At 39.7% G+C, this 18,981-nt stretch overlaps 3 protein-coding genes across 7 annotated transcripts in view; 2 read left to right on the top strand and 1 right to left on the bottom strand.

Moving 5' to 3' along the window:
- The window catches only part of LOC108102227, a 34,302-nt gene extending 20,433 nt beyond the window's left edge, over positions 1-13,869 (bottom strand). For 2 of the 5 annotated variants that reach the window (XM_017206953.2, XM_043208699.1), the window contains exons 1-3: positions 13,403-13,434; positions 11,835-12,093; positions 2,437-2,598 (exon numbers count right to left, since the gene is read on the bottom strand). In XM_017206953.2, coding sequence (XP_017062442.2) covers positions 2,437-2,551 — 115 coding nt within the window. In that variant the 5' untranslated portion in view covers positions 2,552-2,598; positions 11,835-12,093; positions 13,403-13,434. Of the gene's footprint in view, positions 1-2,436; positions 2,599-11,834; positions 12,094-13,402; positions 13,447-13,811 lie in introns of those variants that run through there. The other 3 variants (XM_017206952.2, XM_017206954.2, XM_017206955.2) reach the window with 3 other exon arrangements.
- Positions 13,870-15,987: 2,118 nt separating this feature from the next.
- LOC108102226 (essential MCU regulator, mitochondrial) lies at positions 15,988-16,527 on the top strand. Its single transcript, XM_017206951.1, has 2 exons — positions 15,988-16,292; positions 16,365-16,527. Exon 1 carries the CDS (start codon positions 16,057-16,059, stop codon positions 16,258-16,260), a length of 204 nt encoding a protein of 67 aa, XP_017062440.1. The 5' UTR covers positions 15,988-16,056; the 3' UTR covers positions 16,261-16,292; positions 16,365-16,527.
- Positions 16,528-17,432: 905 nt separating this feature from the next.
- Positions 17,433-18,970, top strand: LOC108102231 (dnaJ homolog subfamily C member 28). The gene is made up of 2 exons (XM_017206959.2): positions 17,433-17,629; positions 17,693-18,970. The coding sequence occupies exons 1-2, from the start codon at positions 17,543-17,545 to the stop codon at positions 18,683-18,685; spliced, it is 1,080 nt and encodes a 359-aa protein (XP_017062448.1). The 5' UTR covers positions 17,433-17,542; the 3' UTR covers positions 18,686-18,970.
- The last annotated feature ends 11 nt before the right edge of the window (positions 18,971-18,981 follow it).

Genomic DNA, 18,981 nt, shown 5'->3' with positions numbered 1-18,981 from the left:
GGGCCGCTGATTAGTTTGGAATTGCTGAAAATTAATTTTCTAGACTGTTGGAATGAGTGATTTGGTAGGTGAAAAAATTTAAATTTTAAAACCATTTAAATCACAATTAGAATTAAGCTTGATTTATATTTTTTAAAAGAATAAGTAGTTTATTTTTTATCTGCTAAAATAACCTTGTAACCATAAAACAAAAATAATTTTTTGTTAGTAAAAGCAACACAAATTCCGAACAAGAATAAATCTAATTAACGAAAGATTATATCTTTAACTTAAATCTCTTTAGCTTTAAAAAAAACATCAAATATAAATAGATTTACAAGGTAAATGGTAGAGATAAATAATTTATCAAATTCCTTTATTCTCAACAAAGGCCCCTCTTCTATATCTTTCTTGGTATTTCCCAAACATCAATATCTTTTACTTGTCACTACACATCTTCCACTTCTGACAGCTCAACTAATAGCCCAGCATCGTAAATCCATTAGTTGAGTCATAAAGCCAAAGACATCGCTTCTTAGCCCATATCCATATTTATGTCGCTTGGTTGGTTGGTGTATTAACATCGATCAATATGCAACGGCTAAATGGAAGTAAAAACTGCAATAACTGGCAAGAGTTGGCCTATTTCTCGAGCCCGAGTGTGTGCAACCAGACCCAGCCGACTGCACCTAAAACAAGTCACCGACACACACACAGACACCTGCACATGAAAAACTCGAGTGCGGTGGAAAATATTTAAAAAATAAAAGACTTAGGCAACGAACTTGTTTGGCTCTGCACAAGTGTTAATCAGCACAGCGAGCTGCAGCTAGTTAAGAGATGGACTTGGATGGCTTGGAATCGGCGGCAGCAAGTGGCACAGTGGGCACACAGGCAGGAACCGAGGGGAAGTACACTGAGAGAAAATGTTATACTCCATTTATAAGGTAACAATTTTAGTGTAACTATTTATTTGCTTTTATTAATGCCTTTTTATATGTTAAATTTTTATAGTTTAAACTTTTTAGCCATTATATTCCCTGTTCTCATTATCCAAAGATTATATCTGTAACTTTAAATTTAAAGTAATCAAATGTATTTAAAATTATTTATAAATTTAAAAATTCAACAAATAATTCACTTATAGGTTCACTCAGAACTACCTTCTGAATATATACTTCACCCGTGATTTTTTGCAGTGCAGAGTTAGTCAGTCACTCAGTCGCGCAAGTGAAAAAATAAACAGCAGTAATACTTCTGCAGCGGCAGCGGAAAACCGTTAAGAAATCTCGTTTGTGTGGGGCCCAAGTCTGGAGTTGGAAATTCTCCATATGGAGTATTCTATATATGCCGTCATGGCATTCTACGAACGGGGGAAATCGGTAATGGGCGAGAGAGGAGGGGAGAAACAAGTTTGGCATATGTAATAACCGTTATCGGCTGCCCGTACTTCCCGCCGAGGTGTTTTAGGTGCTGTAGGTGTTGTAGGTGGCAATGCCAAGTGAAAGGCTTGTGGCCGCACTCTGCCCACCACCCTGCAACTCCCCCTCATTATTGATTGATTAGCTTGGCCATAACTTCCGTCATGCGGACATTTTCTGCACACTCTTCAGGTAACTTCAGGTAAAAAATGTGTTTCTTGTCGGTTGGTTTTTATTCTATGGGTTTCGTTGAGTGCTAACTCGTTTAGCAGGTTGCTTATTGGCTTTTGTGGATTTTGTCATTAGCCCAGGAATTTTTATAGCACAAACGTATGCGATATGTTTATGACACAAATATGGCTAAGCCTACACTGGCAATAAATATTCTAAAAAAAATGAAGAGATTATGAGCTTTAAAAGGAGAAAACATAGGAATGCTTTTAAGCAAGTTTCTGAAAATATGAGATAATAGTTTTTCTTTAACTTATCATCTGCTTATCTGCTTATCATCAAACTTTTTGTGTTCTTTATTCTCAATATAAAAACTTCACCAGTCATTGGTAATCTATTACTTAATTACTGGGAAACCAGCGTGAAACTATTATTAATCGAAATTTATCGCAGTTTAGTTTTAAGAACAAAAGTCTGTTTATAATTTTCTTGGATCAATTTGGCTCGTAGTTTTTCTTTAGACGCGTTAACAACCGGAAATTCATACCACGCTCCGATCAAAGACAATCAATTACGCTATTAACAGCGCTTAGAACAGTCAAGGCAAGAAATTCTTAAAGACATAATTGCCAGCTTGTAGCGCACCCAAAGAAACACCCAAGCAAATCTGTATCCGACTGCCTCGACCACAATTATATTCGCTTTTGATTTATGCGCAAAGTTTCGGTTTGGCTTGGTTTCGATTTTTGGGTTTTGGTTTTTGGGCCACACCTGCGTCCGCTGGCCACGCACGTGTTTTAAATGCAGTCCGGAATCCGTACTTAATTTAATGTTTTTGGAGGTGAAGGAGTTTGGGTTAACTTACCATTTGGACACGAAAACGCCTCGTCGGCTCCAATTAGGTGTAGCAAATTTAAGAGCAGCAACGACGACAGCAAAGCGGCCAGCCAATGCGAATTGGCTGCCGTCGATTGGTTCATTTTGGCCCGATTTAATGCCCAGTTGAGCGCAGTGTGCTGTTACCAATCTGCAATCAGAAAGAGTGAAAATGAATACCAGCCATCGATTTGAATCCAATAATCCGGGGTAAAATAGTTTATGGCCTCGCCCAGGCCACCGAAAAATAAAATAGACATAAAAACTGGTTCCCTCATTCACACCTCACACACACACCCATACACACCTCACACACACACACTCACATCCGATAAAGGTAATGATTAGCAAATTTATGCCACGCTGACTCAGTCTCCGGCAAAAACTTTGACTACACTGTGATCTAAGCACGTGTTTCTGCGGCGGATCGAGTTAGTGAATGCGGTTTTAGAAAGTTCCTTTAACCACAGCTTGGAGAGGAATTTGCATATAGTTAGTCAACCCCTCTCCCCTTTGAAGTCGTTGGTGGGCCATAAATAAAGCTAATGCTCGTTTTAGTGCGTTCTGCTCGAGAATGGAATTTTTGTAAGATGACTTTGCCAGAGGAGAGATTAATATTATTCATTAAGTGGGGGAATTTCTAATGTACCAATTCGAAGGGTGACTAAGAAACAGGTTGAATGTTGCCTGAATAAAAAATAAAATGTTTAAAAAATGTCAATATTATTTTTTGAAGATGCATTAGGTATTAACTTAAAGTTTTCAGCCACATTGAAAATTCAGCTTCTAGACTTTGTTTGTCACATATATTTTTAGTTCATAATAATGTCACTTAAATTACCCCTTCAATGAATTTCAAAAATCACAATTATGATTAGATTGTCTGACTCAAACATAAATGCAAACCAGACTGAGTCAGGTGTCAAAATTTGGGTTAGACATTATTATATAGACTAACACAAAGTTTAAGGTTATTCCGATTTGACTGCCATTTATCACGACTGCGTCTGAACTTGTTTGCAGTCGTGTGATCTGTGTGTGCTTCTATTCATTCATATTCAAAGCTAAATAATGTCGGCCTGGGTTTCTGAGGTGACTGGGGTACTTGGGGCACTTGGGGTGGGGTTCGTTGGTGGGGATCGCCCCTCCCCGCCTCCCACCTTCCACCTTCCAACGCTTTGTAAGCGGAGATCGCGGCGCAAGGTTGCCGTTATTGTCAAGTAATTATAGACCAGCTAACACTCGATGTACAGTTGCAGGTTGTTACAGTTTTTATTCGAATTTGCCTGCTAACTGAACTTGATTTGGGGTGGAGGCTGGCCGGATTAAGGCCACTATATTTGGGTTGAAGTCTTTGACCTGGAATAGCTTTACCATTAATAGAAAAGGCTTTGAACCTCCCTTAAGTTTATTTTGCAATGTAATTACTTTTTACATCGTTTATAGGGGTTTCTGCGAACTAGGCCTCTTATATTTATTTATAGGCTCTGAATTTTTCATATTCCATAACTGGGCTTTCATGTTCGTTGCCCAAGTCTTTTGTTGGCTTTAGTCTTGCGATTCATATGTAATGATGATTGACACAGTGTAAATAAGGCGGTGTGTGTTTCTTAACTGCATTTGTAATACAAAACCCCGTCCAGACTTCAGACCACTCGCAGACCAAGTCCATTAACAACTTCCGCAAACTGTGTCTGAGAGAAATCTCAATCTCGTCTTAAAATTTAGTCAAACGCGAAGGCAAACGCCCTGCCACATGTTTCGTTTGCAATGAGATACAGCCACATCAACACAACGGCGAAACATTAGATAACTTTGTTGCATGCGAATGAAAGGCTCAAAGCCCAAAAAAAAAAACAAAAAGTGTGTATAAAGCCATTGAAAAGCGGCTTATACCCAGACAGGTCTTGGCGGCTTTTATTGAAGAAACAAGACAGAAAAAAAATAATTTGCAAGTAAGCTAAGACTGCACGCACCACTCAGCGCTAATTAAGAAAAATAGCGATGCCAACGGCTGTGTGTTTATGCTTATTTCTCTCGCCGCTCAGAAATCGTAATTAAAATACTAATATAAGCAAAAGGGCAATGAATTATGCAATGCGTGGTTTTCCCTCGCCGGGACTCTGAGTTTTCCCAGTTTAAAGTTGAAACTCTGGCGCAGCTGCTGCCTGAAAAGCCGCAAGTCGCAAGCCGCATTTTTTGTGCAATTAGTTGGCTATGCGGTTTGGCCCAGAAAGCAACTTGCAGCCGTCAAACAGCCAAGTGGTTCGATGGTTACCTGTGTTTGTGCCTGTCGCTGTTTATCCACTTGGCCAACAGCCGCAGCTCCTATGTGTGGGTGAGCCAAGTTAGAGTCAGCCTAAGCAGTAGCATTCAGCGGAGAGGCGCCAAAAATTACAGAGTTTACCCAACATTTATTTACCTTACTGCTTAATGAAGCGCACACACCGCCGAAAAGGGGCGGGGATGTGGGCGGCGGTTTTAGTGGGAGGCTTTGACCTAACCGAAGACAGCATTGTCATTAGCTGGCTGTGAAGCCAGTGAGTCCATTGAAGGTTAAACAGCCTCACTATTCACATTAGGTGTGCGCTGAAGATTCATTAAAATTTATTGTACAGCTGGGATGAAAATAATGGCAGGGAAACGATGTTAAAATATACCTACAAATAAATATGTATGCTCAAAGTAAATTGTATTTTAAGCTACAATATATATTTCCTACTTCATTTGTTTTTATGTAAAAAGTGGTATTTCGATTATACAATTTATTTAAGCTTGACAATTTAATGATCCAAAAATGATTCCTTTAAAAACATTCACCTTAAGCATTTTGCTGTCCATAACCGTAATAACTCCTCACATTAATGGTAGCATTATTTTTTAATTGGTAGCCCACGGGAACAATTTAACTTAAAACTGTCAGGAGTCAACACCCTGGAACATTTTTGGCCAGTAGCTTATATAATCTCAGCTAATGATGGCAGCACGAACGAAGCCCAAGGCTCACAAAGAGTTGGCAAACATTATTTGGAATTCTTCGCTCAAACTGCAAACTGCAACCGATTACGCTCGCCGTATGCAAATGTTGGCTTGGCTAATAATTAATAAAAAAAGTAAATTTACCACCCGTTTAGCATGTAAATAAACAAAAGACCGACGAGAGTGAAAGGCTTGGACGCTTATTTGATTAAGAGTCTGTGTTTTATTGCCCATTGATTTGGCTTTGATATCGGTCTGTCTTTCTAAATCTCTTCGTATGGCTAAACATCGTTTCGAAAGACTCACGAAAAATTAGCATGAAAATGGGCGGCATGGGAAGTCGTTTAGTGTGGTTTTCGTAACTCCCATGACTGACACCGTTTAAAGGTTGATTGAGCTGGAGATAGCGAATTATAATTTATCAAATCGATTGGCTTTGGTGCGACTCCTAATAACGATGTAGACACAATATACCCAAACAGTGCATCATTCAAGGCAGCTAGGCAGTGCATACACCCCACAAAAACGAAAGACTTAGGCAACGAACTTGACAGCCTCCGGACAAGAGAACCACTCATCATCACCGGAGAACAAAAGAGTTGGGCAACCGAACACGAAAAACCTTTTCCATCCGCATCGAAGCCGTGAGTTTCGCAATCGCCATCGAATGCAGGGGAAAACTGAATCGCGGGAAGTGCGGAAAATACAAAATACTCATGGCTGCGTCAGTCGCAATCAAAATTCAAATATTTTCTGAGTACAAACATGTACATATGCAGGCGAATATCAACAAGAAAACGGAACGATCTGCGACCAAACCGGTTGCCGGTGGTTCAGCATGCAGCCATTATTGATGACACCTTCGACATTTAGCCAGCAGAGACACAGCAGCAACACAAGCTAAATCAAAACCGAAGCCGAGACGAAAATCTTAAAATGATGACTAAGTTGGGTAAATGGTAAAAGTCAACCGGGGTACATAATTTCTGGTGAACTTTTTGTGCCGCCGGTTTCGATTTTGGTGATTGGAAATGCAGCTGCTGCCGGTTTGTTTGCCTTTTAGAGAAGCGTTTAAGTTTTCCATTTTCATTTCGCATTGCCCACCGCCATCTTCACACGAGCCCACAGTTTTCCACCGCAGCAAAATCGGGGACTTTCACTTGCGCACTTGTCTGGGGAGCGTTTTCAGTGTTTTTCGTTGCTGGTTTTCCTTTTGTTTTTGTGTTTTCCTCGCCTCTGCCAATATTGGCCACACAAATGTGATGTTGGCCAACGGAGAAGCGGAGGGAACGCGGCGCGATTCCAGTTTTTGTGCCTGCCCAACTAATGACCAAATATTATTTTACTTTGATTTCTTTTGGCCTGAAGGTCAATTGGTTTTTACCATTTCTCACAAATTGCGTTGGTTTTTCGGTGTCAGTTGGTTGTTGGTGATTCGAAGAAGTGAAGAGGAGGAAGTTGTCGCGGAAAAACTGGGACAGTGAACGAGGATCAAAAGCTCATAGAGAGAGAGTCTTAGCTCTTAAGAAAAGTGGCTAAATGAAATGGAGAACCGCTGAGGCTTCAGTGTTTTTATTTAATTTAATGGCTGATCGATTGAGATCAGTTAGAGAAACATTTAACTTGTGGACAGCCATCAAGCCATCAAGTAGATCAATCCAGACCAGACAGCTTAATGTATATTAAGTGCAGCATGGATTTCTTTTCATTTAATTGAAACTTTTACATGAGTAATCAATCAAAGTAATTGATCAATTTATTTCCTAGATCTTTAATGAGTTAAGCTTGGTTGATGATTTTAATAATTAATGTTGATGTTCTCTTAGATTAAATATAATCTCGTAATTTAATCCAATTTAATTTCTTTTAACAGATCTTTCTTTAACTAAGTTATAGCTAAGGTTATCTGAAATATTTTACCTTAGTAACCATTGTTTAAATATTTAAAAAATATATTTAAATGAAACCTAACGAATCCCCATTCAAATGCTCAAGAATTTTGAATACAATTCTGGAATCAGATACCAGAAAGCGGCTTCTTTGTTCTCCAACCAGACTCACTCTCATTGGTCTCAGGCTCTTAATAATCCAGCCAACCGTTATGGAACTTACTTCATGGGCCACAAGCCGAGCGAAAAGGAGAGACACTCAGAAGAAACCAGATTTTTATGTAAATTTATGTTCTTTGGGGCCCCGTGATTTCTTTTCCCTCTTGCAGCTATTGATCTCTTGGCTCAACATAAAAATTTGTGTTTAATTTCGATGGTCAGGTAGCCGAAGTTGAGGCCCCAGGGAGCAGAGCTGGCGGAGATCGGGGAGGAAAACCAGCTGGGCAGCTGGTCGATCGGTGGAGGGACCCAATGAACTAGTTTCGGGTTTGTGGCATGTAAGACTTTTTTTCGGTGCTTGGTATTTGGGTTACACGAAATGTTTGTGGCAAAAAAAGTGGGGGTAGCCCCATGAGAGTTTATTGGCAGTTCAATCGGTCAAGAAAATAAAATCGTTTAATGAGCTATGAAGGGCGGTGCTGTGGTCAGTTTATTGGACATCCAATGTGCAGCCGAGTAAATTGACGGGGCATAAATTAATGGGATAAACTTGTTTCATTTTCTCGCCGAACAAGCGCGGTTTTCTCGACCAAAGCCAGGCAACTGAAACTTTTCACTATCCTCATATTTGTAGTTAGCTTTTTCGGGTAACTTGCCACCGCCAACGGCAACGCGTTGCAACTTCAGCGGCAAAAACATTCATTTGTTTTCATGTACACCAAGAGCCGTCGAAAGCTGGGCAAAAAAAATGGTCAAGTGATTTCCACCGGCCAACACTTTCACAATCTGAAAAAAAACGCCAAGAAGCGCTGCGGGGGTCCGAAGTGGGTGATGAGCGCAATTAATATTTAATTTGTAAATAGACAAGGAAAAGTTTTGTTTTTCCTTTGTTGCAAGCTGATGGTTTTGTAACTGAAGCCGAATGAGTGGCTCGAGCGAAGAAGTCCAAATGCTGAAATGTGCAATGGGCCGCACCTCGAAATAAAACACAGCAGAAACACAAATACTCCCACCGAAATGCCAAAATGAAGTCAGCGGCTTGTCAAACAGAAAGCCACAGCGGACCATAAAAATAACAAAACACGGGAATGATGGCACGCCTGCCATATCTTCAAGTGCTATCAAAACAGCAAAGAAGAAGAAATGGTATCATAACACTGTCCAAACAACGACCATGGAATTCCCTACAATTTACCAAGCTAAAAAAAAGAGTCACTTGTTGAATTTTTATATAAAAGAAATAAGAAACTTAAAAAATTGTTAAGCTTGTTAGCAATATGGTTGTTGTTTATGGTAAATATTTATTTAATTTGAAACTCAATATTTAATTTGAGCACTAACGAAATAGAAAGAAATTAATAATTTTTATGTTTCTAAAGAGCAACTATCTTTCTTATTTAATTAGAATTCGTTTACATTTTAAAATAGTGTTTATTATTAAAGAGTATTATATCTGTAAATGCTTTACTTCCCAAAAGTATAAGACATTTGATTTATCTTTTATCACAAATCATACCATTTAAGACAACTTAACTGAGTCTAAAGAATCCATCCAATACTCTTCACTATCATAAACGAAAACCCACAAAAGAGCAGTATCAGTTTCTTAATTCCCTGTTTTGGCCAGCGACTTATTGAAACCGAAGACGTTGGCTGCGTGGCTCGAAGACGCGCAGCCGTCAAGAATGCAGCCAAAAAGGCAAAGCCACTCGGCCAAAACAGGTTGGTGGAAGTGCGCAGAGCGAAGTCAAAAGTCAGACAGTCTGCTCAAGAGTCAGTTGGGGATCTTTGTGCTCGGGTATGTATGCGTTGTAAGGCAGCCATGTGAATTATATTTTGAAGATTCGGCAGCTCGAAAACACAGATAGTCTTGAAAGTGAATGGAACGGCTTGGGAGAATTGCAAACTAGAAGATGGAGCCTGATAACTTGGCGCGATTATGAATGCGGCTCACCTCACTAAGCTTGATCACTTTTTTCCATTTTCAACAATTGTCGACAATGACAGCGTCAAATGTTTTTGTTTTGCCTCGCTTTCCCGGCGAGTGAGCTCCACTTTTCCACACAATTCTCACAATTAAAAACATAAGAGGAAAACAGAAAACGCAGATGGAAAAATAAAGAAAATTTGTGGCAATTGTAACTAATCGACGGGCAATGGCAGATGGCGCCGTGAAAGCGCCCACCTTTGGAAACTTATGAAATTGTCAACTGCTTTTCAAGATGATTAAGCTGCTTTTTGCCGCCGAGAAATAGAGAGCGCCGAGATGACCATTAATTCGCTTTTAGAATGAGTTTGGTGTTCGCGGGCACTTTCACTGCCGCCGCGGCGGAAGTTGAGAATTCAAAAATAACAAAATTAAAAATCAAGATCCACAGAAACGAAAACTTTCGTTGCCGGGAAAGAGGTTGTTGTCGATTGGAAAATTATAGACCCAATCAAATTGTTATAATTGCTTAATGATTTGATGGACGCCAAACATGCAGGGAGCATCCATCTCTCGCCACAATCAGCTACTCGCATGTCGGTGAAGATCTTAGACTTGGATCAGCTCTCTGATGGATCTCTCCAGAGATTTACGCGGACAACGCCCTGAATTCCATTCTTTTAATGGCCAACTGACACTTGATATGTGCCAGGAGATTTGTCATTCACGTGCACTAAGCCCATCTTCCCCTAACTACACATAATGAATTTCCTCCACTAATTTCATCTGACTTCTGGCACTTTCAGCACAGATTTCTTTACCTGTGTTGCGGTGAATTGATTTCTGGATACTCGGATTGTTATTGTGTTTTTTAGGGTGTGTTTGCTTGTATCTACCTGCCGACACTTTGCCATCAGCTGCCAATTATAAACCCTCGGGAAGGGTCGAAGAATTTTATACCTTGCACGTCATAGCCAAACTAATAGATGACTTTGTGGCGTTTCTCTCAGGGGTTCAGGGTTTGATTCCTGCGAAATGGGGATTAGATCATCTAAGGGAATCAAAGCCTTTTAACCATCCTCTTTGGGTAAAAAATAATAGAAGAAGAATAAATGTTTCTTGAATCTTCTGATATATTCTTGAGCAATTTCAGAGAGCATTAAAGGCCCAAGTGACATTTAAAACAACTCCAAACCTTTTTGCCTTATTTTTTAGATTTGGTAACCCAAATCAAAAGACTTAGGCAAAAAACTTGCATTCACTCTTTGAGTTTGCAATCCCTCTTTAACTCTTAACAAACTTTTGGCCGCAACTTCCGTTTAGATGCTGTGAGCCAAATACCAATTTACAAATTATGACTAAGCCGTAGCGACTATATCCATAAAGCACGCGCTTAAACGAGTCAAACTCGTTCCGATACTTTTGCCAAGCTTCGAAAATGACTTAAGTAGAACTCATCTCTCTAGAGATTCCTTAATCACAGCACAAATTTCCATAAGAAAACGAGTTTATTTATATTTGCCAAATAGCATTGCCAAAAACGAGCCGCAAAATAAAGAGCAAACTCGGCATTTTTGTGGGTTGTTTATAGATGTGATGAGAGGGCTTTTGTGCTAGTCTTGTACGTCATTTGTTCTGCTTTTCACTTTGGGTTGAGTGAAATTTTCTACTACTTCTATGGTTGTTTCGGCTCTGTTATTAAGCAACAACAACGGCGCGCAGAGTGCGTCTTGAAATTGAGGTTAACTGTTTGGGTAGCTCTCGCTTTTTAGCTTTTCGGCTTCTCGAGAGGGTTTGGGGGATTGGGGGTTACGGGGAGAGCGACTTGGCCTTTATTGAATGAATGTGACAACAAAGGCGAGTCAGACATGGCCGACAGACAATCGAAGCTTTTTAGGTTTTGTTTAATAGAAAGTAAAGAAATTGTTCTTATTGTTGTTGGGGTGTGCTACTTTTTATGGGTAAGTGGGAATCGGTATTGGAGTCTTTATATGGCCTATAGCATAACCACACTCGATACAGCAATTGTTTGCTCAATCAGTGGAGTCAATCAATTGTTTAAGCACAATTAAAGCGAAGTTTAATTGCAAATCGTTGGGTAAAACGAAAGCATGGCATTGTTTATGGCTTAAATGCATGTAGATTCATAATTGAATATTTGCGCAATGGCTGAATTCAAAATGAGGCGTGTCTCGAAATCGGTTTTTATTTCATTATTGTTTATTGATTGATAGTTGGAAACTGTTTTTTAGTGATGGCATGTAATGATGTCAGCCTTAAAGCAGTGGAACATAACGTCATCTGCAGATCAAAGGCTAAGTATTCTCTCATAAAGTTTATACTATACAGCCAATATTCGCGTATCCAATCGAAGTTGTTTTTACCTTCCACGCTTTTACTGTTAATTCGCAGCCATTTCAATATGCAACTCACCTCTTATAAATGCAGCTGTGTCTGTATATATAACCACTATGTAGATATAGGTTCGATATGTAGCGTTCGCGAATGCTTAGTATTCCAATTTATGTGGCATGTCAGCTGGTTATCCTTGAGGTCAGCAAAATCGACAAAAGCGACGGTTTTTTTCCCTTTCCCGACAACTGCGGTGTCAGTTTTTTAATGGCAACTCTTTAGTGCTCTTTTTCTTTTTATTTAGTTATACTTTTTAACGAACAAGGCCACTGTTGCACTGCTGGGAGATATTTGAGTTGATTAAAAATATAAATAAAAGCTAAGCCAAATGAAAACGCGTCACATAAATGTAATTTATGATCTGTTCGCCTGGCCCGACTATCTATAGTTTGTCTAATGGGGTTGGGTCTGTTTAATTATGCATGCCGTGGAAGAGATCCGAAACAAGTCAACCCAAGAATTATCTTCACAAGTCGAAGCACGTTTTGGAAATGCGTTGGGAACGCTTTGGTTTCGAGCTCACCAAAATGTTCCAAGAAATATTTATGTTAATTAGGTGAAAACCCGAGAATTCCTATTTGTGTTTTTCGAGATTGAAAAAGCAAACGAAAGACTTAAGGCACAAACTTTGTGGTAAGTTGAAACCGAAGTTACCCAACTTTAGCCGCTTGCACTTGTTGCTGGTGCAACTTTAACCCCAGACTGCAATTGGGTAGCCCTTATTATTTTTTTGGTAACTTTTTGTGGTTGTTTCTGGCCGCACCATTTCTCTTGGTAGTTGCGCAAAACACTTGTTGGCCAGTTGTTGCTTCTTTTCCCGAGTGTTTGTTATTTCTACCCGGTTAATGGGAGCGTAAATGCGCAGCTGGCATGTGAAGTGAGTACCAGAGTGCCAGAGTACCAGAGTGCCAGAGTACTGGAGTATGTACTCCCTGGGCGATGGACTAGTTACTCACACAGGAACTCGACTTGGCGGCAGTCTAATGTCAGTTAGCAAAGTAAAGTGCAAAAGGCACAGACGAGTTAATGGACTGGTAAAAACCGAACCGCTCACAATAAAAAGAAGCAAAGAAAACGGGGAGAACAAATTATACTAGGAGTTCAACTAACTTGCTCGGTTAAAAAAACATAATAGCGGCATTTGTGTGGAGAAATAGTGTTCCAGTTAAAATGGACTTCCTATGTTTAAAAGAAATATTTCGGATTTTACAGGGAAATTCCTGAATTGATTGCTTGTTTCTCTTCCATTAATGGGTTTATTTATGTTTATTTTGTTCACTGATTTTGTAGGTTTGTCCTTAATTTGCAGTTAATCCATTGCACTTTTATTTCAATTGAAAAGGCATTCGATTTAATGGTCTGTTTCCTCATAGAGCACACACACGATCCAAGCACGCGCCTCCATTAAAATGCACAGGAATCCTTTTTGCGCTGGCCAGCAAACAAACACAGGCACAAAATCAAAATCAAACACATTGCTGGGCAAAACAATCGAATAAAATCCAGTTTCGAGGCGAATACATTCACAGCACTGTTATATTGTTATAGGACACTAGGAGGTCCGAGGATCCGGGGAGCGATTACTGTACCATGCCACACGAAGGCCAAACTCAGACTGAAACTTGTTCAGCGAAATCAACGCGGCCTGCACCTGAAGTTTCGGTCCACGCACACACACTCGCACACACTCTCGCTCACTCGCCCGTGTTCGTGTTTGCCCAAAGACCACAAGACACGACAGCAAAAACGTAAGAAGAAGAAGGAGAAGGCGAGGAGGAACAGGCCAGAAAAGAAGGTAGAGGCGATCGGCAAAAGGTGGAAATGCAAGACTGGCGAGGAAAATAAAAGAGCTCGACGTGCCCGTTTTACAGATTTTCCCAAGTCTCTCTGCTCAGGTTTCTCTCTCTCTCTGTTTCTCTCGCCTTCTTAAACTTCTTAACGGCTTTCGTTGGATCTCTCTCCACTCACTCACACAAACAGAGCCGGATCAATACATACACTTGGCTAGAGTTCGTTTCTGCCGCAGCCTCTCGACGTCCACAACGCGCCACAGTCGAAGGCAAACTGAAGCCCCGAAAGCTTCCGATTTCTTGCGTTCATCTATGAGTTTATCGGCCGGAGAGCCGGCATTCCGATCGCCGTTCGCCGCCGTTGAATTCGGCAAAAAAAAAAAAAAAAAAACAGCTCGGAAATTATAGCCGGCACTGCGAATTCGCCGCAGAAACGCTACCTTTTGCAAAATACGTGGTCTGAATCGTCCCGACAGGATTAGCTGCACCATCCTTGTTTCCTGGGAAATTCGATTTAATTGCACAGGACATGTGTAGCCTGCAGTGGGTTTTACCCTCCCACCGATTCTGGGTTGCTAACTGTTTTCAAACACTTCCGTGTTATATAGAGGGTTATACCCTAACGAAAGACTCAAGCAACGAACTTGCTAAAAGGGTTAGCCAACAAACAGAGTGGGCCATAAAAGTGGGATTGAAACCCAAACCCATTGGAAGCCTTTGCTTGCTACTGTTTTGCTTTCAGGGTGGTTTTTATTCTTGTTCATTTTTGTGGTCATCAGACACCTTTTGTGATCAAAATTTAAAAAATGGCAATTAAAAGTCAAATTTGTACAATTAGTCACAGAAAATCGTAAAAACACTTTCAAGAAAAGAAGATTTTCACATGATATTTCAATTTACGGAAGACATGAAAGGGATTCAGGCAACGCAACCAAAATAGGGTTCACAAGACATAAAAAGTGTGCCATAAAAGTTGGGTTGTTTTCCAACCTCCTGCAATCCTTCAGCACTCCTTTCCTGCTGCTGTTATATTATTTACTGCCTTTCATCTCCTATTCTTCTTTTAAATACTTCAAATACTACTCTTTACAAATCTGTAGACTGTGCAAAATGACAAACGGAAGCAGAATCTAATAATATCCAACAAAAGACTTAAGAAACGAACCCGGACAAAAAAAAATCAGTTAGGAAGGAAAAACTATTTTCTTTATCCTTTAACTGATTGGTTTATTAAATTTTTATTCTAAAAGGGCATTGTTTTTAGGCCTTAAAATTTATGTTTCTTCAACGTTACGTAACCTTTGCGCAATTGCTTCGCATTAAATTCCACAGAATTGCGTAGGGCATGTCTTGTTAATGGCGGGTTTTACCTTCTTCCAGGATTTGCTGTTTACAAGGCACCTAAACAATTTTACCTTTCGGCCTAATGACTAGCAAGACGTGCAAAAAGCCAAACGAAAAGAGCTCAAGAAGGATATAACAATCCTTCTGGAAGTACATGGCATTAGAGGTCATAAAACAAGAGTTGGTCAAACAACTTTTATTGGTGTGTATCCCTTTATTGAAGCAAGATAAGTTGAATGGTTCCTCACTTTTATGTTTTCCCTACCTTTATCACAACTCTTTTGGTTTTTATTGAAATTTTCTTTAAATTACCTAATGATGACTAATTGATTTTTTGAAAACATCTAATGTAGTTTTACCAGAATTTAACTTCCTACTGATATTGATCGAGTGCTCTGACGCCACCTTATCAGTTCTTTTTATCCAATCAATAAGAATGATTGATTATGTTTTACACTTCCTCTCTTTTTTAAATTACACATAATTGCACAAAAACATATACTTAGAGCATGATTTAAAACATTTAACCTATTCCTGTTGAAATATAAATCAGGTAGAACGATATAGTTCACACACATACACCAAACCAACCTATGTAATTATTGGGTAATATTTCCCATTAGACTTGCAACAATCCATTTTCAAAAGGTTAATTTTCACTTCCCTTTTCAAAACAACAAGATCTTGAAGTGTAATTAAAAAAATTTGGTGAATGAAGAAAGAAGATAGAAAATGTTGAATAGAACGAAATTGTACTCTAATTACTATTTAAATTTGTTATATTTCACGTTAAAACATTTCCACTTTAAACCATTCTTTTTACGCTCCGTTAACCGAATACACAACCTTTTGCTTCTGTAGACGGCAATGTAGGCAATTGTACTTGTCCAACTGAAGAGGGACAATCAGACGGTTGACAAAATCGGACAGTTGAGCCAGCAGAACGGAAGTTCCATATAGGGCGCACACTCAAATATTCCGATGAGGGTTTAGGTTCTGGGGCGTGCCTGTCCAATTTTGGTGGGAGAAAGTCTTGACATTTCCATCAGAATTTTGTAGTGTTCGACTTCCTTAAAAAAATAACACTAGCAACTACCTAAATAACAAAAATGCCATTTGGTCGCGGTGATATACACAACGAATTTAAAGAACTAACTAAAATTCCGAAGCGAAGCAATACTTACATGTATGTCGGCATAATGCTCACTGTAATACCTGGTATTTTCTTGGGCGGCTTTTTGGGCAAGAAGTTGGCCCAATTCCTCGACGTATTCGATCTCTACACGCCCGATATCGTGGAAGATGATGAATAGAACATCCGTGGCACAGATCTGTCTGCGACATGGTAAACCAATAGTATTTGGGGCAACTTGTGCACATCCTGTTCGTATATATGCTAATGTGCCACCCCGAACAGGCCAAACGGGATGCTTCGAAAAGAAAACATAGCGCAAGCAACTGCCCAGACCGGTAATCTAACAAAATCTGGAAAATAACTCGACCAACCAATTAAATCATAATTATTCCAACGAGTTCAAAATCAAACAAGTTTATAACAATAAATTTACTCTAAAACTTAATATAGTTTTTATTCAAGAAGATCTCAAGTGCAGCATAAATAGTTATTTATGTTTATAAGTATTTAAATATATTAGATACTTTATATATATTATATATCTAACACGAAGTTGTTATTCAACCATTTTGCCTTAAAATTTCTTTCTTTTCTTTTATTAATTATGACACAATTACCTAGACAAACAAGTGCAGTTTATGTAGAGCATGAATATGACTTTGAATTGCAGATGAGCTTCGCCCAACCGCAGATTTGGTCATCGCCAGACATTAATGGCAGTTAGCTAGTCTAAGAACAACGTGTTAAAAAAAATAATTTCCACTGTGAATTTGGGTTAGACATTCAGTGAGATCAAGCACGCATAAACTTTAACTAATAGAAAAAATAACAACTATCACGCCTCAATCTTTAACTGGCTACACATTCATCATTATATGCACATTTCCATTAATAATTGTGCTCCTTTTCGCTTGAGAACGCCTTCCAGATGCCTGTAATTTCACTTAGAATAGTTTCCCCAATTCTCCGCCAGTTTTCACATTTGGGTTGCAAATGTAAGCCAGCAGATTCCCTTTTTAATTTGTATTATTATTTTAGTTATAATCTTTGTAAATTCATTTCTAATAATATAATAAATTTAAATAACAGCTAAGAAAAATAACAAATTTTATGAAGCAGATCTCCGTATGACTGACCAATAATGCAATTTAAACAAGTATCCTAACAAGTTTTATAAACAATATTGACAAACATATAAAATTTTATTTAATTCAATTTTAACTGCTTCTTAGATTACCCATCCCTGGGTGTGACCATAAATGCGAAAAGATACCAAAAGATTATTGCCCCGTTAGTATAAAAATACTGTCATCGCCCTACACCACACACACACAGTACTTTATCAAATCAGCTGATCTCCTCAAAAAACATAAACAAAGTTTAATAATATTAGGAATGTTTTAGTTGTCAGGTTGCCAGTTTCGAAAGAGTACAAACAACTTTATAAAATAAAGTGAAAAATGTTGCTGGCGGGAAAGCTGTTGGCAGGAGCTTTTCCTCGCAACCCCTTTCGCTTGTTGCACCTCAAACGCAAAGAGGTTTATATGGTAAGTGAAAGGCTTCCAAGATCTCTTGATTCCCTAAACCATTACGCAATCGCTTATCACCAGGAGTGCTTTCGCATCCTGGGCGTTCACGAGTCGGCGGATCAGAACACGGTGCGACATGCCTACTTGGATCTGGTGAAGCGGGTGCATCCGGATTCCGGGACCGAAGAGGCCAGTGCCGAGCGTTTCCAGCAGGTGGATGAGGCCTTTCGCGTTTTGCAAGAGAAGTTCGCCAAAGGCAGGCGCAACATCCAAGAGGATGAGGAGGAGGCCATGGAGTTCGACATCAAGCACACGGCGCCGCAGCACCGACAATATCTGTCCAACGAGGGCATCGGCATAGGCAATCCCTTCCAGAGGCAGAAGCAATACCAGCAGGTGCGCGCCATGAAGGCCCAGGAGCGCGTTTTGGAGCACCGCATCGACAAGGCTGCGGCCGGGGAAAAAACCCTGATGTCGAAGGGAGGCAATCACTTTCGCAAGCATGCCATCAAGACCAAATACGGCATCGATCGCGTGGTCGAGGATCTAATCCAGGAGGCCATGTCCAAGGGCGATTTTAACAATCTCAACGGATCCGGCAAACCACTGTCCTCAGCTCAGTCGCAGAATCCATATCTGGATTTCACCACCCACAAGCTGAACAAGATTATGCTGGACAACGGATTCACGCCGGAGTGGATCAGTCTTGGCAAGGACATTCGAGATGCGGTTTCCCAGTTAAAGAAGGAGCTGCGCCAAGAGCGCATCTACTATGGGGAATGGCCACTGCAACGCTCCGAGGATCTTAATGCCTGGCAAAGGTTTACCCAACAGCACCAGGAGGACGTCCAACAATTGAACAAGCTCATCGACAAGTACAACCTGATAGTGCCCATCCTGGAGAACCAGTTCTTTCGCCTGCATCTGGACAGGATGGCAGAACCTATATTTAAGGATCCGGGCTTGCAGCGTAACGTTACCCGCCCGGAAGTGAAATTTAAAGCCAAGAGTAGTATAGAAAATCAGGGAAGTACGAGTACAAGTCTGTTTTCACTAATCAGCAAACTGTTGTAATGGAAAATTTGTGATTGTCAGAAATGTGATATTAGGTTCCCAAGGGAAGTAGAGAAAAATGTAGTTAATTTGTGATTAAATTGAAAGGATTATATGGTATTGTTTTTGTACCTGCAAGGGCTAATTGAGCACTAGTTTTTTAAAGCCATTGAGGTCTAAATAGTGCAATTAGAGTTCTTATTTTTGTTAAAAAAAAACAAATTTTAAACTCAACAGAAACCACAAATACCTTCTAAACATATTCTTAAAAATTGTCGTTTTAAATAAAGGTTATTAAAATATAAATTTTTTTTACA

Source organism: Drosophila ficusphila, unplaced genomic scaffold, assembly GCF_018152265.1.
Source record: "Drosophila ficusphila isolate 14025-0441.05 unplaced genomic scaffold, ASM1815226v1 contig_607, whole genome shotgun sequence".
Taxonomy (NCBI): Eukaryota; Metazoa; Arthropoda; class Insecta; order Diptera; family Drosophilidae; genus Drosophila; species Drosophila ficusphila.
Note: the sequence above shows the minus strand (reverse complement) of the source record. Positions and strands in the feature narration are given on the sequence as shown.